The 27,304-nt window shown below is 35.2% G+C and overlaps 1 protein-coding gene across 3 annotated transcripts in view; it reads left to right on the top strand.

The window, feature by feature from the left end:
* The window catches only part of LOC148939503 (protein Wnt-5b-like), a 199,038-nt gene that overhangs the window by 14,990 nt on the left and 156,744 nt on the right, over nucleotides 1-27,304 (top strand). The window contains exons 1-2 of one of the 3 annotated variants that reach the window (XM_089107090.1): nucleotides 502-608; nucleotides 22,924-23,242. In XM_089107090.1, the coding sequence (XP_088963216.1) occupies nucleotides 23,094-23,242 (149 nt within the window). In that variant the 5' untranslated portion in view covers nucleotides 502-608; nucleotides 22,924-23,093. Of the gene's footprint in view, nucleotides 1-501; nucleotides 609-7,124; nucleotides 7,142-22,923; nucleotides 23,243-27,304 lie in introns of those variants that run through there. The other 2 variants (XM_089107091.1, XM_089107088.1) reach the window with 2 other exon arrangements.

Here is a 27,304-nt window from a genome sequence, read left to right as displayed (position 1 = left end):
TGCTTGGAGGAGTTTCTCTCTGACTTTTGCTGAAGAGACGCTACATACAAGTCGTTCTCTTACCATTTCATCTCTCATGGCTGTTGTGGAATATGCACATTCCATCTGTTGCACATCTCTGTTGCACATTCATTCCATCAATATGCACATCTTTCGGCACATTCACGAGCCAAAAGATTCAGATCAGTTATGTATTGATCCAGTGGTTCACCATCTCGTTGATCACGTTATGAAAGAAATATCTTTGAAATACTGTATTGCGCTGAGGGAGGAAATATTCACTGAACTTGTCCATGTACAGTTGAATTTTGTCATGTTCTTCAGCTGTAATTGTAAAGGTACTAAAAATGTCTCGCCCTTTATCTCCAAGCCAAATCAGCAGGAAGGCGCATTGCACTTTTTCTGTCTTTCCAATAAGGGGTCCTTGGAACATCAGCTTTGCATGGTTCTTAAATCTTGTCCATGCCTGTTTAAGGTTATCACTTGTCCAATCCATTTCAGGGTATGGGACGTTGGCTTCCATGTTGTTTTAGAGGATCTGACACCATGTAGAAAGTCTCATCGTTTATTCTTTAGATATAGAAACCCAGGTCACCGAGAACGGAAAGGTAAGAATATTACAAACAATTCTTGAATTTACTTTCTCGTCAGCTTTCCATTAGTCTCTGAGTTAAATTCAGTTGAAAAACAATGGTGGGTCACAATCTGTCACTGCAATCTACAGTGGACAGCCACAAGAGAGCTAGCAAAAGATACTTGTTAGCATTATAGAAATGATGCAGTCTATTTTGATACTGTACTTATTAAGTCAGGCCCATTACAATATTGATTCTAGATTGAATGAAAAGCAAATTGTTCCTAAACATAAACATCAAGAACTTAGAGTTCTTGGTCAGAGTAGGCAATTTTTCTGGGGATGGGAGTGCTGAGAAATTATCTGGAGGGGAGAGGGGGTGAGGGTTTGATCAGCAGGTATGAACATAAGCTCTTTGTTGAAAATGTGATATTTTGTTGCTCAATAGCACATGAGAGAGTCTTAAGAATGTTTACTGTTTTCCCAGTGGTTTATCGAAGACCTAAGCAAAAGGCACATAGCCGCTTACAAGGCTATCCGTCTTCTATTTTCTGATCAACCTGAAATTTTCACGAGTTGTTCACAGGGCGTATCCGTTTATACGAGTTTTCCTTGGAATAGAAGCCTTACGGAGTGATCTAAGATAAGGGGTCGGTGTGTAGACTTGAATATTAGTTTTACTTGATTTTGGGAAATATTCATTGTTCAAAAACATTGAGGGGCAATGATATGGACTGTTGTCCTGGTGATTCATCCGAGAGCTAATCTAAGGACATATGGCAGGTAAAAGGTTATCGGTCTTCTTCTAGCAAAATAATACTCCTAGCTATTGTGAACTAGATTATTAGACTAGGTGTTGCCCGGTTACAGCAAATAATAGGACATAATAGAAGTAAAACAGCAATATTGCTGAATTCTGATCGTCTGTCGTAGTAATTCAATGAAAAGAAATGCCACCTGGGAAAGCAGAATTTTGTGAAATGTCATCAAATAAGTGAGGTGTGTTTAAAAGTCTTAACTTGCCAGGAAGCTGGAGTTAAATGTATTTACTTTTGACTCTTTATACTGAAAAGAAAAGGAAAAGAAATATGTTATTAGCCTAGGTTCAGATATATGTTATTTCTTCAGTTAGCAAATAAGTTTCAGGACAATTAGACAAATCTGATTGTTTTTAGATTAGATTATTCTTGTTGTTATTAGTTCGGTTAGAAGATTGTTATTGTTATTATATTGTTATTGCTATTAGATAATGGGATTTTTATGTTAGGAATTGTTATTTTGGTGTCAGACAAATAGGAATGCTCCTTTATCTTTAACCCTTGTGCATTATACGGCCGTTTTCACACATGGGGTTGTCTGAGACGGATCTTAAAGAGCTCGCTCAAAAAAAAAAAAAAAAAAAAAAAAAATGATGCGCTATTATTGCATTTTGAGTGTCCCCTTCCTGTTTTTCAAATCTTTTTATCCTCCATCAAGGGTTAAGCCTGTTTGTACCTGTGTCATACCGAAGAAAATAAACTAAAATAATAGCCGGTTCAAGAAGGTAGTACCAACATACGGAAAAATTAACAGTGTTGCAATGAAGTTCATAGACTGGCTGGTTTTCATGGTTTTACGATTGGTTTCATCGAAACCAATTGAAAAATGGTTTAATCGATTTTCATAGTTTTGCCAGTGGTAGATCCAGCAGGTTGGAAAGGGGGCTCCTCGCGTAGGTAGAGTTTACTTTTTTTACTTTGATTAATTACAATCTGTCGACCACCAAAAGGACAAGAGGGCAAAGATGAAGAACAAGGGACAAGGGACATACGTCCCTGGCTCGGGTGTGATTTGATTTTGTGTAGTTTTCACTCGCTCATTTACGAAATTATGTCTATGATTATTATGATTGTAAAAACCACTTATTTTTGTTCAGTGTATAAATTTTCTTCTCTTTTTTCTTTTTTTCCCCTTCTTACTCTGTCATTTAGGGGATGTGCACCCCTTTTTGTTTTGACAGGTTATAAATAAATTGAATTGAATTGAAACTGTCGAGCCAAAAAAGAAAAATATTGCAAAAATTCAATTATAGCCACGAAATGGCTATTGAAATTTCGGTGTGAAAATTTGTCTGGAGAAAAAGCTAATATTTCAGAAACGATTTCACATATATTGGAGCCTTCCTCTTTTTCAACTGCTTTTGTTTAAATTCGGGGTTTAGAGGATCAAAGTTACAATCTTAGGAAATTACTATTCATAGTTGTGGCATTCATCATACACAAGTAATGCTACGGATATCGGTTGTTTAGTGAAGAGGAAGGCAGGGTCTCGACATGAAGTTTAACAAGTGAGATTTACTAGCATAAACGATGAATCCGTAGGCTGAAAAATTAAGATTTTTTTTTACATATCCATAAAGATCTACCAAATGCTAAAAGCTTTCATGTCCAAATATAGCAAAAAGTCAAAATATCTTTTTTTTCTGCTACCTGGAAATTTTTTTTTTAGGCTATCAATGAAAAAGTAAGACATTCACTCCATGCTTTAGAACTATTCAAAGACGACTTTCTCTATCAAGGCCAACCTATACTTAAAGATAAAAAAAACTTTTTAGTGCGTTGGGAAAAAGCTTTTGTTTAGCATTATAACTTATTTGTTCGTTCTTCTAACATTGAGACAGCAAGCTTTAATAAAAGATTCTTACTGTGTCCTTAAACAAGAATCTATCCCGTATCAAGAAATTCCTGAAACCTGGCGGCTCTTATCTTTATGGACAAGATTCTTCTCCAAAAGAAATTGGGTTTTTACTGAAACGGGATTATAAAGGAAAAGGTATATTTTGAATTAAGAACTAGAGAAATTTGACAAAAAGTAGGGCTATTCAGCGTGATACAAAATGAAGCACCCTTCATTTTTTCCCTAAAGTTTATCTGCATGATGGGATAATCACTTAGGAACGTAATAGGAACAGAGATTCAAAGAAAATCTCCAGTATTTTTTCTTTAATTAAGTAGAAGCCAAATATAGATTACGAATAATACCAAGATTTTAAATCAAATTAAAAATATTCATAAAATATTTATAGACTAACAAATTGTAAAGAGTTAAATGAAGCGAGCAGCTTAAATAAAAGAGAACTTTATGTCGGGTTGGTATAGATAGATAGATAGATAATTTGTTCAGCCTCTAGGCCATACAAAAACATTACAATGATTAAATAAACGAACAGCCAGCATGCCCTTAAGTAAATGATATAACTAATAACAACAAACAAAAACCTTAAACCAATTATTTAAACCTTTTTAGACCCTCTTTTTTAAATCCAGTCACTGCTATAATCGTCTCCTTGGATGAAAATTTAAGGGTCCCAGGTAAAACACTTCCCCATCATCTAAATACTTCAATCTCAAATCTGAAAGCCCCTGGCACACCGTCAAAAAATGGATCATATTTTCTTCCTCCATACCACATAAAGAGCAAGTATAACATGATCTCGGGCCTTGAGCATTTGATTCAAATACTTTTAATCTACTTTTTAATATTTGTCTACTTTCTTATATTTGTTGTAATTAAGGAATTAATTAATTTCTTTCAAGATTTCTTCAGGTGATACGAATAAAATTTGGAATAGCAAAATTTAAATATCACCAAGAGGGTATCAGAATTTTAAAAATGTGTAGATGGCTTGGCCCAAAATCGGTTAGGAACCACCGGGTTGGTCTATTTGTTGCGATAAGTTAAGTCGATATTGAAAATTGGATAATTTGTTTTAGATAAGTCACTTAGCGTAGAAATAGCGTGTCCATAAATTGAATTTACTGGAGAAAACATAATTTTGTTCCAGTGAACATTAAAATCCTAGGGAATAAAAATTTTAAACGGAAACAGAATTCCGTGGTATGATTTGAAAAGCAGTTAAACTTAGATTAAAAAAAAAAAAAAAAATTTCTCAACTGAAAGTAAGAAGCAACATTAAAGCTTAAAACAAACAAAATTATTCCGTTTATTAGGGGAGCTGTCCCTTCCTCAATCCTCACTCTTTGCGCTAAAGTTTAAATTTTTGCCACAATATTTTAAGAAAGACAGCTCAAATACAAGGGCTGTTGAATTTGAAAATATATATATTTTTAAGGAACGCGGAGACTTGAGCGTAAAGAGCAAGTGTTAAGGAAAGGGCAGCCCCCTTAACATACGGAACAATTTCTATTAGTTTTATGTTTCAATGTTGCTCCTTACTTTCAGTAGAGAATTTTTTTGTTTAATTTAATGTCAAGAAAAGATACAGCACATTGCTGACTTGAAGCAAATGATTTGTAATGATATTACCACGATTGATGAGGCTATTTTAAGGCAAGAAATCTAACATCTTCTTGATGAATTTCGTGCATGTAGAGGGTGGCCTCGTAGAGGAGTAGAAAGTACAATTAAATATCGCTTTAATAATCACTGACTAATATAAAATTAATCTAAGGAAAATGCTTTTGAACCAGTGCAAATGTAATAAATTGCTTTAATTGTAAACAGACTCTATGGACGCTTTAAATATCAGGCCAAAAATTTTAACACTACTATTATATTCTACTTCTTCCCTACAATTTTTATCGATTCCTGCTCTAAAGAAAATCTGTCGTAAGTCACTTTAAACCTTATATGCAAAGTGACGTGAAGCATATAGATGCAATGAAGCAGTTATTTGCTTTGTATGAAAGAAGGGCGAGCCTCTGAAAATTGTGTGAAATCGAAAAAGACGATCCAGAAGGTTATCAAGACAAGTCTGATTAATATTTCATAGAGGAAGGATGTTGTTGCTCCTTACTTACTGTTCGTTACCATGAACTGTTAGATACTTTAGAAAACAATAATTGAAAAACTAATAGGCTACATAGCCTATATCAACTGAAACATCAAATAACATGAATATATACATACGTAGCGATTCTTCAAAGAAAAAGTAAAATACTATCTTACTTAATATCCTACTTATATCCAAATGCAGGCTAATTTCGGAGTTGCAAATTGCTAGCGCTACAACCGGTGTCTGCTTTTTCATACAAAAAATATTCTTTGAACAATGAGTTTTTTGAGCAATGAATTTAAGGTTGATAAATAGCTAACTGACCTTGCTTTTTGGCTTGAAAAAATATTTAAATTCAAATCATTGAAGATGGAAAAAGGAGATGAATCAGATATTCAGCGCTTTAATCTTTTTAGGACCTTAAAAGTTTCGAGCCCGTATTCACAATCCTGACAATTTCATTAAAGCCTTAAAATACAATACAGGGTTTACGCCTGATTTAGCCTCAAGATAAATTTGATATACTGCGTATTCAGTTATTGACATATTGAGTTAGTAGATACTGGGGTGCCAAATGGACACTTTTAGTGGCTTTTGGACACTTTTTCACTCTGAGGGACACCGGGACACTATTGGGTCAAAAAAGGAAGTTTTTTGAATAAAAAGGACACTTTTTGGACATTTTTCCAAATCAAAAACCAAATGTCTTTATTTTCTTCTTTTTTTCTATAAATATGACTGCTTTTAATTTGTACTTTACTTTTAAGCTTTGGTAACGTCTTGGGGATTTTACTTAGATGTTTTTGTGCCCTGCGTGAACACCATTTATCAACCGAATAGGACCTAAAGTCATAACCAATGTGGTATGCTAGAACTATTGAATTCATCTTTTTCTTTTTCTTACGGTTGACGTTTGTCATCAAGTCGGTCAACTTCAAGGACCCACTTACTGCTGGATGACGAAATCACCAAGGCCGCTGAGAAGGCTGGAAAGAAGAAGTGAATGGCCATTCCCTGCTAGCGCGTTCCGCGTACATCCCTGTGGCGTGTAGCCGTGTGTATATGGCTATTATTACAGTGCTGTCATAGAAAGAAAGGAGTTTTGCAGAAAAGCTGTGTTGCGGCTCAATTTTATTTATAGCCGCTAGCGAATGCTTCTGTTTTTCATTCTATGCTTTCAGCTGTGATTTTTTGGCAAACGCTGGTCGCCAGTTTCTATCGAGTATAACTCAAGCGAATGTATTTCAACCAACCTTGTCTTCTCACTCTTTTAGTTCTCGAAAACGTAATTTTTGCTCAGGGCTACTTCTAAATGTTTAGAAAACGGCAAGATAGAGGAGTTGTTAAACGATTTTAACCACTCGACCAACCATTTGGCTGAGTGGTTAAGGTGATCGACGTCTTTTGTTTAACTATAAAACCATGTAGGTCAAAATAGACATTTCGTTGCTACAGCCGTTTGGATATTGTCGCACCCAAAGATCCTTAATAGCTACCAAAGATCAACAACTCGCATCTTTTTTGCATAACTTATGAAAATGCCGAAGTGAAAATGAATCTCTATGATCGGTTGTTTCCTTTTTCGACTAAGATAGGCAGGGGTATCAATGATCGATATAAAAATTTCGCTCTGTTGACATTCTCATGACGATTTTTTTCTGCCATCTCTTCAAATTAAACTAGCACTAAACTTAATTTATAGGTACCGTTAATGTCAAAGCTGGAAATACCTTCAGAACTCATGCAGGTGACAGACCGCTAGGTAGCAGAACTAAGAAGAACGAATTTCACAGGTTTTTCGGCACTTTTTTCACAGGTTTTGAAAATTTATAGTGGCAACCTTGTATTTTGGCTAATTTTTTAGAGGGACACTAAAAGTTTCCTTTTTTGACTGATTTGGACACTTTTGTCCCTAAAAGTTTTGGCAACCCTGAGTATATATACAAATTGGCACTATACACCAACAAAAAGGATTTAAGACCATATCAGATTTATGCATTTACCTTAGTCGTCAAAGGGTTAATATGGCTCTCATGTGGTAATTCAATACGGAAAAAACTAAAAAAATTGCTTTGGACTTTTTGACTGTTTTAAAAATCAGTTTTTATCAAAGAAGGGCTTTTTAACCTCCCTAATACGGAAACCAAGATTTGATACAAAAAAAGCTTCATTTTTCTTCCATCTTTCTGAAATATAAGAAAGGGCTCCCTGCATTATGAAAAAGCCTGCTAAGCTTTATAAAAGAAAGGGGAGATTCTCTATGGGGGAAGTTTTCCCGTGGGGGGGGATTTTATGGGAAATACACTGGACCCCCAAACTTTCAAAGTATAAGAATTTAGTATGAGTCCCATTATTCGGGTGTCAATCATTACTAGAAATAAAGTTTTCAATGGGGAAAATACAAGCCACATATCTATTATTAAGTCGACACTTAGTAATAGCTCATATTGCAATTAAAATTAATAAGTCGAATGACTAGATTAGAATTCCTGACAGTATGTTTGCACAGAACGAAATCGAAAACCCATAAACACTCCAATTCGGAGAAACAATATGCTTACTTTAAAAATGGGAAAAAATTAGAAGTTTCATTCCTTTTACGGGTTCAATACTTTTACAAAAAAGATAATCAGGTTCTGAAAAGGTGGGGTTATTTTTCTCTCCAGAAATCACGTATCCATCGATGTCTAGATTAGTCCCTCAATATTTGTCAACCTAACTTGATAAGGATGTGGCTTTTTTCTCAAGAAATAGATTCGCTTGCAAAAATAATTTCAAAAACAACAAATGGAATAAAAGCACAGTTACTACGGAAATATTCTCTCTTTTTTCCTTTGGCTTCATCTTTTTTACTGGCTTAACATTTCCCACAAAAGAACCAATCATGTTTTGAAAGGCGGATTTGCATGTCTCTCCAGAAAGTTCATATCCTTATCTGTCTAAATTTGTCAGTCAGCATTAGTTAACCCAGTTTTAAAAAGGCAGAGCTTTTCTTCCTCCAAATAACCAATAATGTGATTGGCTTACAACAATACGTCGCAAAAATAAACCAATAGAAATGAACCCTATTTTTTTACACGAAACTATAGGACAGTAATCTCTCCTTTTATCTTTGGTTCAGCGACTTTACCCGAAAACCCTACAGGGTATTAGTCGTTTTGTTTTGCCAACAAACTCGAGTTTTTGTTCAGTGTTTCTTCCATATTTTCCTTCTTAGCCTTTTTTTTTTGGAAAAACGGAAAAAATATCAGATCTAAGACGAGGATGTTTAGTAGTGATTTAAAGACCAACCTTAATGTTGTTGTGTATCTAGTATCTGTGAATTAGTGAATTAGTGTATCTGTGACTTAGTGTATCTGTGAATTAATACATAACCTTCTTGAAAAGAAGACTTTCGATTACTCTTAGTTTTTTCTAACTGATTAATTAATTGCTTATAATAAAATAAATCTACATTACACAACTCAATTTTCTCGGACGGCCCGAAGAGTATCCCTAGGTTTTTTGTTTTTGGTAACTTTGGTAATTTTTGGGGTAATTTCTGGTAATTTCGGTTAAGCAATCTTTCATGCGTAATTTCTTCTCATGCAAAAACGCCAAAGATTCAACTATTATGTTTCCCATTCTCTTTGGGACAGCCCTTGATAATAATACAGGGTTGCATGATTAGGAAAATTAATTTTAGAAAACCTTGTTGGAAATTTTACTTTTTGAACAAAAATCTTCGCATTATCTTCTGGCATAAAAACGCTCAAATGCTCAGAAGTTATTTCAGTTAGTACAAAAAAAACGCGAATTTCTTATGACAGACTAAACCTTTTCATATGATTTGTGCCTAAAGGTGAAATACCTTAGAAATTCCACGCTTCAGTGTCTTTAATGTTTTCTTTGAACTGTCGGTGTTCTTTACTATTGAAGATAATATGCTGACTAACTTTTTGTATTTGCTGAAAAGAGCATAACAAAAGAAATCAGTGTTGCCATGTCATTATTGTCAAATTACCTTCAAGCAAAAATTGTCACCAATTTGATATTAGGGCTATTGTGTAGATGCATCAGCAAATATTTATGCGCTTTTCGCACCTGTGCCGAGACTTTCATTGTTAAACTTCAAAACTATTGTTGCATCATGACGCGTGCAAACTTTTATAATAATTTATTATTTTTTGTGTTTAATTTTTATTTCATATTGATGATTAACTTACCGGAAATAATGTAGAAGCTGTCCATTTTACCTGAATCCATTTTAAAAGGATTCAGTGTGATTAACGTAGAAGCTATCTGAAAAAAGGGAGAAAAAAAAATATAATTAAGTAACCAAATAAGGGTGATTTTCAGCCACTGAAAAAAAGGGAACTAGACAATGTATATTTTTCGGCAAAGACCTCCTCCAAGCCGTCTGCAGCACTCAAAAAAGAGAAGAAGATAAGATACTTTTCAATTAGCTGGTACCCGCGCGATATATTGTATAGGGAAGATGCTAAATGAAACTAGTCAAACGGATATATGTCAATAGAGAATTGGATCGCAAACCGTGGTTTATCATTGCGTTTATAATATTTAAACTATCAGTATTTGGGATTTAGGGGGAAAAGGTACCTAGGTTAGGTTACGTATTTAATATATTCTATGTTTTAACCCCCCCCAACCCCCCAACCCCCTAATGTGCAAATATATAGCCCAAATTTGTTTCTAAACTATTATATTTTCATCATATTTTGTTTTATTTCATTAGCATTAATCAAACTTGACTTCTCGCGTGGGTACCAGCTAATTGAAAAGCACTGGAAAAAAAGGTATATATATTTATTCCTTTATCCGTTTTAAATAAAAACTGATTAAGCCATGGGTTTGCCTCTTTATGGACTTGGCTCGTTATCAGGCTTGTCTATGCTTTTCTTATAAGTAAACGAGAAACGACTAACTTTTTAAAGTAAAGCCCAAGGAACCAGAGTCGATTTGCTGCCCTGACATTATTGAGAAATTAGAAAAGAGTCTAGGTACTCGGACTAAGAAAATCAGTAAATTGACCTAGTAAAAGTTTTTATGCAATAGTTCTAGTTCAGTATAATTACCTTCTGAACAAAAGAAATACGGAAGACGAAAGAAACAGATGAAAAGCGAAGAAAAAAACATAAAATAAAGAGATCGGAGGAAAAAAATAATTAAGAATCTTAACGAAGGTGATTTTCAGCCAGTTAAATAAGCTATGGATGGAAAAAGCAAGTATTTAGAACAAAAATTCTGCTAATCTGTCCTCAGCCCCCCCCCCAGGATTCTTTTTTTGTTTTCCCTTATAGTCAACTTTCACACTCTGTGGTACTTATATTTAAAAGTTAGGCTTTTTTATTTTATGGGAGAGGATTCATTAAAATAGAAATTACAAGTTCTAGCGCCCTTTTCAAGTGACCGAAAAGATTAGAGGGTAGCAACCCGCTTCCACGTCCCCATTTCCCCAAAGACATCCGATCGAAATTTTAGATAGCCATTTTGTTCAGGATAGTTCAAAGCTCCAATTGCCTCTAAGGATGACATGACCCCCCACAGTGATAACATAACCCCCACAGTGATGGCATGAGCCCCACGGCCTCTGGAGAATGGGCTGTAAGTTATGGAATTTGCCAATTGTTCACATAATTATAGTATTTGTTATTGGGAAACATATGGACATTTTTCGGAAGAGGAGTGAGTTTCTGCGGGGGGGGGGTTCTTGGGTAGTTTTTCACTGAGGGGAGGGAAATTTTCTGGCTTGATTTGAAAAATGATCAGAAATTAGATTAAAAAAAAAAGTTTTCTCAACTGAACATAAGGAGCAACACTAAACTTAAAACGAAATGAAATTATTCCGTATATGAGAAAAATTATTCCGTATATGAGAGAGGATTCCATATACTCAATTCCTCGCTCTTCACGCTAGACTTTGACCTCCTTGTTCTACTGCTTTAAGAATAACTGCTGAAGCCTAAAGGTCGCTGGTTTGGAATATGAAGCTTTTTAATAGCACTAAAAAATTAAGCATAATAATCGACCGATTGAGGAGGGGGGCAATCCCCTCAAATCTGGGATAATTTCTGTTTGTTTAAGTTTTAATGTTGCTCCTTGCTTTCAGTTGAAATTTTTTTCTTTTTTTGTTTAATATCTCAAAGGCTGTGCTGGTTGTATCCACTGCAACTTATGGCCATCTATGTTTGATGAATGCTATAAATTTAATTCAAGTCTCTCTAGATCCATAATAAACTTTAAATAAAATGCACTTAATTTCGATAATTTGTGTTATTTTTATTTCTAAACTTATTGTCCCTTATTGCAATTAATTTGAAAAACTTTTTCCATAAAACAAGTTTTTTAAAGAAAAGTAAAGAGCTCTATTAAGCCAAGTATGAGCAGAAATAAAGTCAAATAATCTTCCAATCATAAAACTACCACAAATCATTATCAATAAATAAATGAAATTCAAAAAGAACAGAAATTAAATATAGCCAAATCAAACTCAAAACGAGCAGCAATCAACATGAGTAGGGATGATAACTCCCACTCATTCTCAAGACCAGAACATAATTTGCGCTTTCAAAATTTTGATTAGACGTGTTTTGGGAATTGATGGGGGTGGGGGGGGGGATTCTTGTTGTCCTCCAATCACTCTTGACTATTAAAAAAGGCCCTTTCAATTTCCAATCTAATTAACCTTTTTTGTTGTTTATACGACAATAAATGGCCACCTCAAAATTTCTATCAGATGCATTTCGAGAAAATACGAGGTGTGTTTGTGTGTGTGTGTGGGGGGGGGGGGTATCTGCCCTGCGATTACTTTGAATTTTAAAAGGGCACGAGAACTCTTTATTACCAGTCCAATGAGCCCCCTCTGAGGTTTATACGACCACCCTTTCTATAAAAACTTTGAATGGCCCCAGGGCATAATTTACACTCCTTGCCTGAGGGCTGGGGAGGGGGTGTAATCCTTAAAGATACGATTTTTGGACCTTTTAAATACGCTGAACAAAATAGCTATCTAGAAATTTTGATTGGATGTGTTTGGGGAAATAGTGGGCGTGAGAGTGGGGTTAGTTGCCCTCCAGTCATTTTTTACTGTTAAAAAGGGCACTATCCCCTTCAATTTCCGTTTGAATGAACCTTTTTCGAAGTTTCTACGACAACAAATGACCATCTCAAAACTTCTATCAGAAACATTTCGAGAAAATACAAGGTGTGAGGGGTGTCTACCCTCCGATCACTCTGAATTCCTATAAAGGGTACTAAAACTTCCGATTACCAATCCAATGAGCCCCTTCCGAAATTTATATGATCACCCTTTCTATAGAAACCTTATATGCCTCCAGGGCGTAATTCACAACCTTTGCCCTGAGGGCTGTGAGGGGGGGGGGGGGGGTTGTCAGCCTCAAAGACACAATTTCCGGTCTTTTCAACTACGTTGAACAAAATGGCTATCTCAAAATTTGTTTTGGATTTTTTGGGGAAATGGTGGGCGTGGTAGAGGGTTAGTTGCCCTCCAATCAATTTTGACTATTAAAAAGGGCAATAGCCCTTTCAATTTCCAATATAATGAGCCCTTTTTGAATTCTCTATGAAAACTCCCTCGATATGAATTGCCCTGGTCTAAAACAAACCAAAAAATAATAATAATAATAATAAAATAAATAAAACATTGTGCCCACATTGCTCTTCACTTAAGCTGCGCTTTTGTGCTTTTGTGCTGCGCTTTTGTGGTTCTTACGTAGTATGAGTTATAAAGTTTTTTTTGGGTATGTTGTTTTAAAATGAACATGCATATGTGTGGGTGGTCAACCGAAATACTATTTGATCAAGTACTTGCCCACCAAAATATTTTGAAAGAAAATTTAACCGGTAAAAACATTGAGTTTTACACCTCTGGTCTAAAAGAGGTGGAGAAACAAAATAAATAATGGATAATTACGAAGTATTAATTTAAAGCAAGTGATAGAACCTCTTTATCATCAGTTCATAGAATCATGATTTTGAATGGTTCTTTTTTATTTCTTTACATCAGTCTATAAGATGCAGGCCATCTGTATAATTTGCATGATCATAAAAGTTACATCTCAAATGAAAGGTTTTTAATCAGATAAAGAAAGTCGAAAATTAAAGAAAAAAGAACGAAGAGGGGAATCAGAAATGGGGGTGCTTTAAATCTGGTTTTGGGCTAATGTAAGGGTTTAGATTTAACTAAATGACAAAGAATATTTTCAAAGAATATATTAAAGTAGTGGGGTATCTTAATCGGGGGCGAATCCAGGATTTTTTATGAGGGAGGTGAAAAATAGGTTAATCCGATAAACTTGCGTTGGGAACAAGTTAATTTAACGAAAACTTAGCGTTAATTAAGTAAATTACGCTACTTTAGACTACCTTAGGGGGCGCGCGCCCCCTCTGGATCCGCCACTGATCTTAATTACTTCTTTTACTGATTGATGTCAAATAGCCAGCGTAAAAAAGCACATTAAAGGAGTGGGTAGTAAACTTGAAAGGTTAATGAGGTTTTGTATTGAGTGTTGTATTGAGTGAGATAAGAAGTAGCCTACTGATTGATATTAAGTTACAGAACATTATCCTTGAGAGTGAATTAATTTCGGGAATACATTTTGGTTCAGGATCATGGAGAAAGGATTAGATTTAGACAGTCTTTACTTAAATTAGCATACTGAATTGATTAGTAGTAGGAATCTTGTAGCTTAGCATTAACGGGAGATTCAGGTCTACTACTTTTTGAGAATGAATAAATAATATCGTGAATTTCTTTCAAATAATGAAAATAAATATGGTCAGATCTTGGGGAAAAATAGTTCCATTGTCAGATGATATATTGCTTAAGTGAGTGTCTTAGAATATACTACTGCTACTAACAACTCCCTGCTGCACCAATCCGTCTGAGGCCGACAGAGCTACGCACGCTCCTCCTGCAAAGCTCTTGCTATGTAACCCCCCCCCCAAGAAGTTCCCATTTCTTAAATTTTTCCTTACGTTATCCTCCCACTTTATTAGGGGTCGACCTGCTTTTCGTTTGGCCCTAGACGGTTGGCCCACAAGGATTATCTTTGGCAGTATGTCACCCTTCATCAGTACAACGTGTCCTAGCTATATCAACCTTTCTCTCAACGTAGACTTGGAAAGTGGGATTAAACCACGTTTTTCGTATTGTCTACTGTTTGAGATACGGTCAGTCAATCGGGTACCCAAAACAATCTTTAGGCATTTCTCTGGAAAACATCTAGCAAAGTCTCCTCCGTTTCTTGCGACATAACTACAGCCAGCCCGTATTCTGGGGAGTTCCTTAAGCTCAATGCTACCAACGAGTTTTCAAAATGTGTTTGAAGCAGGCAAAACCTGTTTTTTAAGACTACTTCTCTACGAACAATCTTGCAACTGTTCTTGTTAGCTGTTTAACTGCTCGCATATGCTTTTAGCTGGTGTCTATTCAGGTAATAAATCTATGAGGCTATCTTAAATCAGTAATAATCATCATGCACACTAGGTGACAGAAAGGATTTCGTCTTGACAGCAATTTACTGTAGTGGATAATCTGGTTAGTTTAAATAATCTGTGATCCAAGTCTTTCATCGACTATCATTGTGCTGATTTCTGACACATGACAGATTACCTATAAGCAGAAAAATCTACGATTATATTTCCGTTGCATGCATATATGTCTAGGTAGACAAAAGTTACAGGCTCTTCATTTAAAAACTGTCAATGATCTGAAAAGTTACTTAATCTTAGATCCTTTGGCGAAAAAGTAAATTTATGTTTTATACCGCCGGCAACATTAATCCTAGCGTACAAAGTCCTTTAAATCTATCGCAGTGCAATTTTTCTAGCCAACAAAGATGTCAAATCGACTTGAAGGAATTTTTCATTATTTTCAACTTTACTAGTGACCATCACGTCGCCTCTTCGACAGGAATGGATGGTGGGGATTTTAAATATGTTAAAACGCTGAGTAGGAAATTTGTCATACGGTATTGGAACTACCGCTGTCAATTCCATGACGAAAAAAGCCTTTTAGATAAGTAGCTTATCTATAGGCTATAGATTTTATTGTAAAACAAGATTAAATTTTCATTTAAAACTTATAGATCAATTTAAGTGGTGGCCAAAAATAAAAGCATCTCAATATTCATTGTTTTTTACCATAGGTCAAATTTTCCCAGAAAACGTGATTTTCACTGTCTATAGTTGTACTCTAAATTGCTTTAAAAATACAATTAGTTACAGTAATTACCATTAATAATTGTAAATTAGTACAAAGAGATGTACTCTAAATTGTTGTTCATGCTGAGGCAGAAGCTTGGTATAGAAACTCACTGCCCCCATGACAGCAAAAGAAGGCATTAGGGTGAAATTAGAAGTTTTTACAGTTTTTACATTACTTGGTTATATAGAATGTGAACTAAGACGGTATCCAAGGGGGTATAGGGTTGAAACCCCCCCCCCCCCTAAATTTTTGTCCGACTCGTAAAAAAGTAACAAAAAGCCATATGAACGCATTTTTTAGAAAATTATTAGGCTTTTGTAGCCCCCCCCCCCTGAACAAAAATCCGGGATGAGTCTTTGATGTAAACACACCTCTCGATGCGCTAGTTTTATGTTCTTTCCAAACATGTTAATAATTTCTGTCACAAATGTTATTTTTGAGCGCTTAATAGGACAAACTTTAAGTGACACCTTGTTCCCTATTATCGGCTACTAGGAATTGGTTTTCAAAAATTCTTAAGACTACTTTAAAACAATCATAAATACTTACTTTTATCAACAATAAAATACAATGATTCGTTAACCCCACCCCCTCTCTGATGGATAGATTAAAAACCCACTATGAATATTCACTCTATTTTTTTAAATACTCTTTTCTTCCCGCCGGTTGATAAGCTTTAGCCGTAAAATAATAAAGAAGAAAAAGTCACGCTATTGAGAAATATATTTTGAATATTTAGGTGTGAACTGTTCATTTATCCATCATGGAAGGGGGGGGGGGTAAAATAATACATTTTCTTATGAAAGTAGGTATTTATAATTTTTAAAGGTTATTTTTCAAAATTTCTGGTATTTTCTAATAAGGAATAGCCCTTTAACTTATAATAGTCCCTTTAACTTTAAAAAAAAATAGTCGCTTTAAGGGTCCCTTTAAGGGATCAAAATAAAATTGCAGATGAAGTGCTTAGTAGCCAACAGTTGAAAGAGCACAAATATACGCATCCAATTACGGGTTCTTTGGAACAACCAAGGGAGATACCCTTGGTCCAGCGAATGAAGACAAGAAGTAAAAAAAATGGTTGCATGAATTTGTGACGCAACAAACTTCTTCTGTTTGCAGCTCAAAAACAAAGTTTATATAATTTACAAAGAAACTTCTTCGATTGGCTTCATAACTTCCAGGGCATGTAGATTTGGGAACCAAAATTTGGTGTATCTGTTCGCAGGTCAAAAAGAATGTTTATATAATCTACAAAGAAACTTCTTCGATTGGCTTTATAACTTCTAGGGCGTGTAGATTTGAGAACCAAAATTGGGTTGTATCTGTTCGTAGCTCGAAAATGATGTTTATATAATCTTCAAAGCAACTCCTTCGATTGGCTTTAAAACTTCCAGGGAATGTAGATTTGGGAACCAAATTTGATTGTATCTGTTCGTAGCTCAAAAATGATGTTTATATAATCTACAAAGAAACTTCTTCGATTGGCTTTAAAACTTCCAGGGTATGTAGATTTGGGAACAAAAATTTGGTTGTACCTGTTCGTAGCTCAAAAAGAATGTTTATATAATCTACAAAGAAACTTCTTCGATTGGCTTTAAAATTTCCAGGCATGTAGATTTGTGAACCAAAATTTGGTTGTATCTGTTTGCAGCTCAAAAAGAATGTTTATATAATCTACAAAGAAACTTCTTCGATTGGCTTCATAACTTCCAGGGCATGTAGATTTGGGAACCAAAATTTGGTGTATCTGTTCGCAGGTCAAAAAGAATGTTTATATAATCTACAAAGAAACTTCTTCGATTGGCTTTATAACTTCCAGGGCGTGTAGATTTGAGAACCAAAATTTGGTTGTATCTGTTCGCAGCTCAAAAAGTATGTTTATATGATCTACAGAGTAATTTCTTCAGTTGGCTTTATAATTTCTAGGGCAAGCAGATTTGAGAACCAAAATTTAGTTGTATCTGTTCGTAGCTCAAAAATGTTGTTTATATAATCTACAAAGAAATTTCTTCTATTGGCTTTATAACTTCCAGAGAATGCAGATTTGAAAATCAAATTTGGTGTATCTTTTTGTAGCTCGAAAATGATGCTTATATAATCTGCAAAGAAACTCCTTCGATTGGATTTAAAACTTCCAGAGCATGTAGATTTGGAAACCAAAATTTGGTGTATCTGTTCGCAGCTCAAAAAGTATGTTTATATAATCTACAAAGAAACTTCTTCGATTGGCTTTATAACTTTCAGGGCATGTAAATTCGAGAACCAAAATATGGTTGTATCTGTTCGTAGCTCGAAAATGATGTTTATATAATCTACAAAGAAACTTCGATTGGCTTTAAAACTTCCAGGGAATGTAGATTTGGGAACCAAATTTGGTTTTATCTGTTCGTAGCTCAAAAATGATGTTTATATAATCTACAAAGAAACTTCTTCGATTGGCTTTAAAACTTCCAGGGCATGGAGATTTGGGAACAAAAATGTGGTTGTACCTGTTCGTAGCTCAAAAATGATGTTTATATAATCTACAAAGAAACTCCTTCGATTGGCTTCAAAACTTCCAGGGCATGTAGATTTGGGAACCAAAATTTAGTGTATCTGTTCGTAGGTCAAAAAGAATGCTTATATAATCTACAAAGAAACTCCTTCGATTGGCTTTATAACTTTCAGGGCATGTAAATTCAAGAACCAAAATATGGTTGTATCTGTTCGTAGCTCGAAAATGATGTTTATATAATCTACAAAGAAACTCCTTCGATTGTCTTTAAAACTTCCAGGGCATGTAGATTTGGGAACCAAATTTGGTTGTATCTGTTCGTAGCTCAAAAATGATGTTTATATAATCTACAAAGAAACTCCTTCGATTGGCTTTAAAACTTCCAGGGCATGTAGATTTGGGAACCAAAATTTGGTGTATCTGTTCGTAGCTCAAAAAGAATGCTTATATAATCTACAAAGAAACTCCTTCGATTGGCTTTATAACTTTCAGGGCATGTAGATTTGGGAACCAAATTTGGTTGTATCTGTTCGTAGCTCGAAAATGATGTTTATATAATCTACAAAGAAACTCCTTCGATTGGCTTTAAAACTTCAAGGGAATGTAGATTTGGGAACCAAATTTTGTTGTATCTGTTTGCAGCTCAAAAAGAATGTTTATATAATCTACAAAGAAACTTCTTCGATTGGCTTTATAACTTCCAGGGCATGTAGATTCGAGAACCAAATTTGGTTGTATCTGTTCGTAGCTCGAAAATTATGTTTATATAATCTACAAAAAAACTCCTTCGATTGGCTTTAAAACTTCCAGGGAATGTAGATTTGGGAACCAAATTTGGTTGTATCTGTTCGTAGCTCAAAAATGATGTTTATATAATCTACAAAGAAACTTCTTCGATTGGCTTTAAAACTTCCAGGGCATGGAGATTTGGGAACAAAAATGTGGTTGTACCTGTTCGTAGCTCAAAAATGATGTTTATATAATCTACAAAGAAACTCCTTCGATTGGCTTTAAAACTTCCAGGGCATGTAGATTTGGGAACCAAAATTTAGTGTATCTGTTCGTAGCTCGAAAAGAATGCTTATATAATCTACAAAGAAACTCCTTCGATTGGATTTAAAACTTCCAGGGCATGTAGATTTGGGAACCAAATTTGGTTGTATCTGTTCGTAGCTCAAAAATGATTTTTATATAATCTACAAAAAAATTTCTTTGATTTGCCTTATAACTTCCAGGGCAAGTAGATTTGAGAACCAAAATTTTGTTGTATCTGCTCGTAGCTCGAAAATGATGTTTATATAATCTACAAAGAAACTCCTTCGATTGGCTTTAAAACTTTCAGGGCATGTAGATTTGGGAACCAAATTTGGTTGTATCTGTTCGTAGCTCAAAAATAGTGTTTATATAATCTACAAAGAAACTCCTTCGATTGGCTTTAAAACTTCCAGGGAATGTTGATTTGGGAACCAAATTTGGTTTTATCTGTTCGCAGCTCAAAAAGAATATTTATATAATCTCCAAAGAAACTTTTTCGATTGGCTTTAAAACTTCCAGGGCATGTAGATTTGAGAACCAAAATTTTGTTGTATCTGTTCGTAGCTCGAAAATGATCTTCCATCGATTGGCTTTATAACTTCCAGGGCATGTAGATTTGAGAACCAACGTTTTGTTGTATCTGTTCGTAGCTCGAAAATGATGTTTATATAATCTACAAAGAAACTCCTTCGATTGGCTTTAAAACTTTCAGGGCATGTAGATTTGAGAACCAAAATTTTGTTGTATCTGTTCGTAGCTCGAAAATGATGTTTATATAATCTACAAAGAAATTTCTTCGATTGGCTTTATAACTTCCAGGGCATGTAGATTTGAGAACCAAAATTTGGTTGTATCTGTTCGTAGCTCGAAAATGATGTTTATATAATCTACAAAGAAACTCCTTCGATTGTCTTTAAAACTTTCAGGGCATGTAGATTTGGGAACCAAATTCTGGTTTTATCTTTTTGTAGCTCAAAAATGATGTTTATATAATCTTCAAAGCAACTCCTTCGATTGTCTTTAAAACCTTCAGGGCATGTAGATTTGGGAACCAAATTTGGTTGTATCTGTTCGCAGATCGAAAATATTGATTATATAATCTACAAATAAACTCTTTCGATTGGACTTATAACTTCCGGGGTATGGAGATTTGGGAACAAAAATTTGGTTGTACCTGTTCGTAGCTCAAAAAGTATGTTTATATAATTTACAAAGAAACTTCTTCGATTGGCTTTATAACTTCCAGGGCATGTAGATTTGGGAACCAAAATTTGGTGTATCTGTTCGCAGGTCAAAAAGAATGTTTATATAATCTACAAAGAAACTTCTTCGATTGGCTTTATAACTTCCAGGGCATGTAGATTTGAGAACCAAAATTTGGTTGTATCTGTTCGCAGGTCAAAAAGTATTTTTATATGATCTACAAAAAAATTTCTTTGATTTGCTTTATAACTTCCAGGGCATGTAGATTTGAGAACCAAAATTTTGTTGTATCTGTTCGTAGCTCAAAAATCATGTTTATATAATCTACAAAGAAATTCCTTCGATTGGCTTTATAACTTCCAGAGCATGTAGATTTGGAAACCAAAATTTGTTGTATCTGTTCGCAGCTCAAAAATAATGTTTATATAATCTACAAACAAATTCCTTCGATTAGCTTTATAACTTCCAGGGCATGTAGATTTGAGAACCAAAATTTTGTTGTATCTGTTCGTAGCTCAAAAATGATGTTTATATAATCTACAAAGAAACTTCTTCGATTGGCTTTAAAACTTCCAGGGCATGGAGATTTGGGAACAAAAATGTGGTTGTACCTGTTCGTAGCTCAAAAATGATGTTTATATAATCTACAAAGAAACTTTTTCAGACAGGACACGCAGACATTGAGCATGCAGACATGGCCAAGGAAATGTCAATAAAGACAGAAGATTCACTAAACCATAATGTTTGTATTGAATTGTGATGTCCGATTTTATTTTATTTTATTAGTCAACAAAACAGAATTCTTATTTCATAAGTGACCATACATTGACTTGAACAAACTAACTGTTCGAACATAATAAACATGAAAAAGATTATTTTCATAAGACGGTGGATTAAGATACGAGTATAATAAAGGATGCCTACAGGATGTGGGTGAGAATTGCTCCGGCCCGTTCGAATTAACCCTCTCCCGATACTCCAGTACCACTGGATCGATACGATCTTCCCTGAAAAAAAACAAAAATAAGCACGCATCTACGATCTGTCTTTTGGCAAAAATGTAAAATTCCACATTTTTGAAGATGTGATTTTCGAACTTCTACAGTTGGGTTCTCTGATACGCTGAATCTGATGGTGTGATTTTCGTTAAGATTCCTTGACTTTTAGGGTGTGTTTCTCCCTTTTTTCAATAATAAAGCAACTTTTTTCAGGATCGTAGCTTTTGATGGGCAACACTAAACTTTATTAATCTTATATATTTGAAGATTACGTAAACAATTACTTTAACATATTATTTAACACTTAACATAATTACTTAAACATATTACTTAAACAAAATAACTGTTTCAACGTAAAAAATAAAATGAAAAGAATCTTTTCATAAAATGATGAGATACCGGTTAAGAAACCGGTAAACACGCCATATATTATATAGGGAAGATGCTTAAAACACTTGTCAAACGGTTTTTTTCAATAGACAATTAGATTGGAAACCGTGGTTTGTCATTGCGTTTACAATATTTAAACTATTGTTTTTGGGGGGATAGGGAGGATAAAGGCACCTAGGTTGGACTAGGTTAGGATAGGTTACGTATTTAATATATGCTCTGTTTTACCCCCCCCCCCTCCCCTAATGTGAAAATATATAGCCAAAATTTGTTTCTAAACTATTATATTTTCGTCGTATTTTGTTTTATTTTGTTAGCATTAACGAAACTTCACTTATCGCATACTTGTCGCTTTCTTAACCAGTACCAATGATGAATTAAGATACGTGAGTATTAAAAGATCTAAACAAGATTTGGATCAAAATTGCTTCAGCCCTAGAGACGACCAAGAACAATACAGATTTTAGATCAGTATCTTTAAAAATCCCCTTCCATACCCTCCCCAAATTTCATAGTAAAACGGCATAGTCTACGGCTGATCAAATGTTTTGACTGAATGATCACATCAAACAAAATTGAGTAGATACTACTATTGATAGATCGATGTTATCTAAAAGGACAATCGTTAAGATTAATATTCAAATCACTCTTAAAATGAACAAAAATTACCGCAAATAAGAATGGGCTTAACCCTCAAAAGGTCAGAGTGCCATTTACGCTGTATTTCAAGAGGGTTTATGGTTTGTTCGTTTACTTATTTCGTAGAACACATTATATGCTTTGGTTTACAAAGTTCAAAAGCATATTTAAAAAATATTTTGTAGGGCAGCCAAAACCAAGGGAGGAGGTGGCAACTCCCTAGATCGGTGTACCAGGTTCCTCTTCACACAATAAATACGTTCTTTTTTACAAAAGTTGGGGATACCGGCCGATGGTATAGGGGCCAAAACGAAATTACCCTGGGAGCTGAAAAACCTAACTCCGCTTCTGGCATTCTCTTAAGTTTGTTTTGTTAATTTATATTGATTGTTTCATTTGTTTGCTTTATTAAACTTGTTTGTTAAAAATGGTTCTGTTTGATGTCCAAGATTAGTATGCCATAAGAACATTTCAAATATATATATATTTTTTTAATTGGAGTTTTAGTTTACAAATGTTTTACAGATAAATGAAGGATATTGTATCCATTTTTTTTAACGAGAGCTTTAACTGGTGTTCATTTTTTAGCTATTCAAAAAGTTCAAAGAAAAATGACTTCAAAGCCGTTCAAGTGATACTTATTTTCAAGAAGGTGGCGTTCATTTAAGTCATGGGCTAGAAGCGATGTTTACCAGGATGGACAGTATTAAAATAAGGATCGGATGGATTTGAAAAATAAGGTTTTGACGTGTTAGAACATGGAGAATATGTGGTATTTTGAAAAAGTGGACAAAGAATTTATAACAGAGACTAAAAAAATAGGTTTTGTTTCAAAAATTTTGATATGTTGGCTATTACTTTTTTCGTCTGCTGGGAGAGCTGCGACACCTAGCATCGGAACGTGGATGTGAGTATGCTTTAAAGTGTTTTAACGACGTTTTAATATGACCTATTCTCAGAAAAATACTCAGTCTTTTTTGGGATAGGGTTCCAACTGCGGGTAAGACATTTCTTAGGCCGTTACTTGACCCAGTGCGTTGAAAAAAGTCAAGTGCTGTAAGTTCTTTGTATCATATATTTTTATTATTAAAACAGAAGAAGTGTGCATAGTTGGGTTGGCCTCAGGTGCTGTTGTGATTTGTTAGTAGTACTAGTAGTAGTAGAAATTCTTAGCGGTCAGTTTTTCTGACAACTCTTAAGATTCTGAGTTTTATCAATCAATCAATCAACCAATTTTATTCAGTCAATAAACCCAACAAAATACACTTCAATATAAACTCCCTCGTAAAACTCTATGGCCAGGATTTTTATATTTTATACGTTTTAGATGTGAACCGAAATAACCGTTTCAGTAGTTTCCAAGCAGGGATGTATGTAAGAGTCGGGGTTTGAGCCTGTGTAAATACCAAAAATCTTCAAATACTTGGGACTTCCCCTATAGGTTTTTGATTATTCAAAGTTATTCCCCCTGTCCATAAATGCCTGCCCGAAAGAAAAACCTGCTCAAGTACATCGATCACAGCATATTGCGTTTTCATTAAAGAACGAACAATACTGTAGCATTTATTGCAGCTGCAGGGGGATCTCAATCATAAAAAAATTGTTTGTGCAAATTTTAATTTTGCTCTCTACTGTCCTTAATTAATCTTTAACTTACTTTCATCTACGGAATTGATCATAATTTGGAAATAAAAAGCTCTAATACCCTTTTTAAGTGACCAAACTACTGAAGGGCATCTACTTCCCCTCCCGCGCTCCTTTTCCCCCAAAGTTACCTAAGCAAAATTTTGAGATAGCCATTTTGTTCCGTATGAGTTGTAAGATCTAGTAACCATTTCTTTGAAGATGACTTACCCACACAGTCCCCAGAGAAGGTCTGCAAGCTCTGAACTCTGCCCATTGTCTACATATAGCATCGGTTATTGGGGAAGCATACATATGTTTTTCGCCTAATGGGGGGATTAGGCTACGTGGGAGGATCTTTCCATTGGGGAATTTTCGTGGGTGAAGGGAATTTTCCATGGAGGACGAGCCAGAAATCCCGGCACTATTTAAAAAACGACAAGTAATTAAATACAAAAACAGTTTTTTCAACTGAAAGTAAGGAGCAACATTAAAACTTAAAACGAACAGAAATTATTACGAATATGAGGGGGTTGCCCCCTCCCTAATACCTTGCTCTTTACGCTAAAGTTCGACCCATATATGTCCCCAGGGCATAACTTACAACGCCTGTCCCCGGGCCCTGGTGGGTTGTGTCGACACCGGAATTTTTGTTATAGGATCTTTGAACTATTTTTGAGAAAACAGCTATCTTAAAATTTTTATTGGATGCACTTGGGAAAAAAGGGGTTGAGGGGGGGGGGAAGCTGGTTACCCTGCAATATCTTTTGACGCTTAAAAAGTGAAATAGAACTTTCAATTTCCAATCAAATGTGCCCTCTCTGAAGTTTATACGAGCATTCCTCCCATAAGAACCATATATGCCCCCAGGGCATAAATTGTAACCCTTGCCCCGAAGACTGTGGGGAGAGTGTCCTGCTCAAACATGTAATTTCCAGGACTTTCAACTACGTTGAGCAAAATGGCTATATCAAATAGTTGCCCTCCAATCACTTTCGACTATAAAAAAGGGCACTAGCCCTTTGAATTTCCAATAGAATGAGCCTTTTTTGAAGTTACTACGACAACGTCTTCTATAAAAACCTTATATGCCCACAGGGCATAACTTAAAAACCCTTGCCCTGAGGGTTGTGGGGGAGTGTCCTCCTTAAAAACGTATTTTCTATTTGGAAATCAACTCCTACGCTGAACAAAATGGCTGTCTCAAAATTTTGATTGGATGTGTTTGGGGGAATGATGGGTTTGGGAGGGGGGAGGGTTGGCTAGCTGCCTCCAATCGAATGAGCCATCGAATGAATTTCCAATCGAATGAGCCTGTTTTGAAGTTTTTACGACAACGCCTTCTATATGCCCATAGGGCATAACTTAAAACCCTCGCCCTGAGGGTTGTGGGGGATTGTCCTCCTCAAAAACATATTTTCTATCAGGAAATTAACTACTCTGAACAAAATGGATTTCTAAAAATTTTGATTGGATGTGTTTGGTGGAATGATTTGCGTGGGGGGGGGGGCTAGTTGCCCGCCAATCACTTTCGACTATTAAAAAGGGCACTAGAACTGTCAATTTCGAACCGAATGAGCCCCGTTTGAAGTTTTTACAACGACCCCTTCCATATGAAGTGCCTCTGGGGAAAAAAATAAAACATTGGAGCCGTATGGCCTTTACTATAGACAACGCTATAGCTTTGCCTCTGATGTGTGAGATTCTATTTAGTCAAATTTGTTTTAAGGCATTTCTGCGGTTGTATCAGCGCTCCCAACTTTCTTCGCTTAAATTTCTTGACCATAAAAAGTGATAATAAACATCGAATACAATAAGAATTTCATTAATAAAAATGAAATTATTTATGTGGTAAAGTGGAATAATAGCTTTGCAATTAAGAGTGTATTAATTTCACTCCGTGACAGAAACATTAATAGAACTGTCAAGTTTGATTAACTGGAGTTGAAATTAACAATGTTCCAAAATTCAGTTTTTATAAAGTAGATTTAAATAATTGACAAAAAGGAGAATTTCTTTTTGATCCTCTTGATAATTTCTGTATTTTGCTGTTCCGTTTGATGACGATAATAATTATACAATTAATTACTACGAAAATCTGTAAGACAGTGCGAGGCGTCTACCCCTTTAAAATTTTTTGAATGGGGAAAATTCTTCCTGCGGTTAATTTCCCCCACCCACCAACCCCACCTCGGAAAATTTCCTCGGAAAATCCCCCCAAGGAAAGTTTCCCTGGATAATTTTCTCACCTCACTGAAAATTGCCCCCACATGCAAAATTGAGCAGCCACAGAGAAAGTACAAAATAGATACCTCGAAATGCCACTTATCTGGGGAGGGGGATTTCCCGGGTGACATCTTTAGCGGGGGGCTATTTTAAGGGTTTGGGGACTTTCAGGGGGAGACTCCCAATGGGAGGAATTTTCCGGGGTAGAAAACACCTGCCCCCCTGAAAACCATATCGACTGTGTTAACTCAAAAGGCGTTATGTTAAGGCCAAATCACAATATTAGCTAACGTTAAATTGTAGCTAAATACTGACCCTTTCAAGATGATTTATTTGATTAGCTAGTTTTGGACAGTTGAGGTAGAAAATTTTCATTTAGTTGCTATGTTTGTGGTTAGTGCTCTCTATGTCACCATATTATATTTTACTACCGGATCCCATAGTTTGAAATGAAATATTCATAACAAGCTATTAGTTAACACAGGAAGACACTGATCAGATCCGGCATGCAGGAAAGAATCCCCCTCCCCCGAAAAACATTCCCCCTTCTGAAAAACTAGGAAAATTGTACTTTTGCATGTTTATCATGTTAAGACAAATGGTGGATTGTACGGGGGGAAATGTGAACATTGTCAACAAGTTAGGCAAATAACTCCAAAACTTGGATTAAATTAAAGTGTTCTAACAAAAAACCATTGAGAAGTGCTGTAATGAGCTATATTGAGAGGTGCAATAAATTTCAGTGAAACTGGGAGCCATAAAGAAACACAAATACAAATGAATTTGTTTCACTGTGGCAGTGGAAAGAAGTCTAGCATTGCTAGACACTCCAAATCACAGTAGACAGAATATACCAGCAAGCTTATCGCAGATCATTTCTGGTCTTCGTGAACAAAAAGCTCCTCCCACTTATTTCTGCCTTATTTCTGCATTAGCTTGTTTCTGCATTAGCTTTATTTCCGTTTGTTTAATTTCACTTTGATGTAAACAGTCGGAAACAGACTAACCTGCATTCCCTCTAATCTGACTTCGCCTATGTTTATATCTGCCAAAACGTAAATAAAGCTAATGCAGAAACAAGCTAACCCCGGTCCGGGTTTTTATAATGGGTGAGATAGAG

Source organism: Artemia sp. Qi Xiang Cuo, chromosome 21 (genome assembly GCF_049724085.1).
Source record: "Artemia sp. Qi Xiang Cuo chromosome 21, ASM4972408v1, whole genome shotgun sequence".
NCBI lineage: Eukaryota > Metazoa > Arthropoda > Branchiopoda > Anostraca > Artemiidae > Artemia > Artemia sp. Qi Xiang Cuo.
This window is presented reverse-complemented; position numbering and strand designations above follow the sequence as displayed.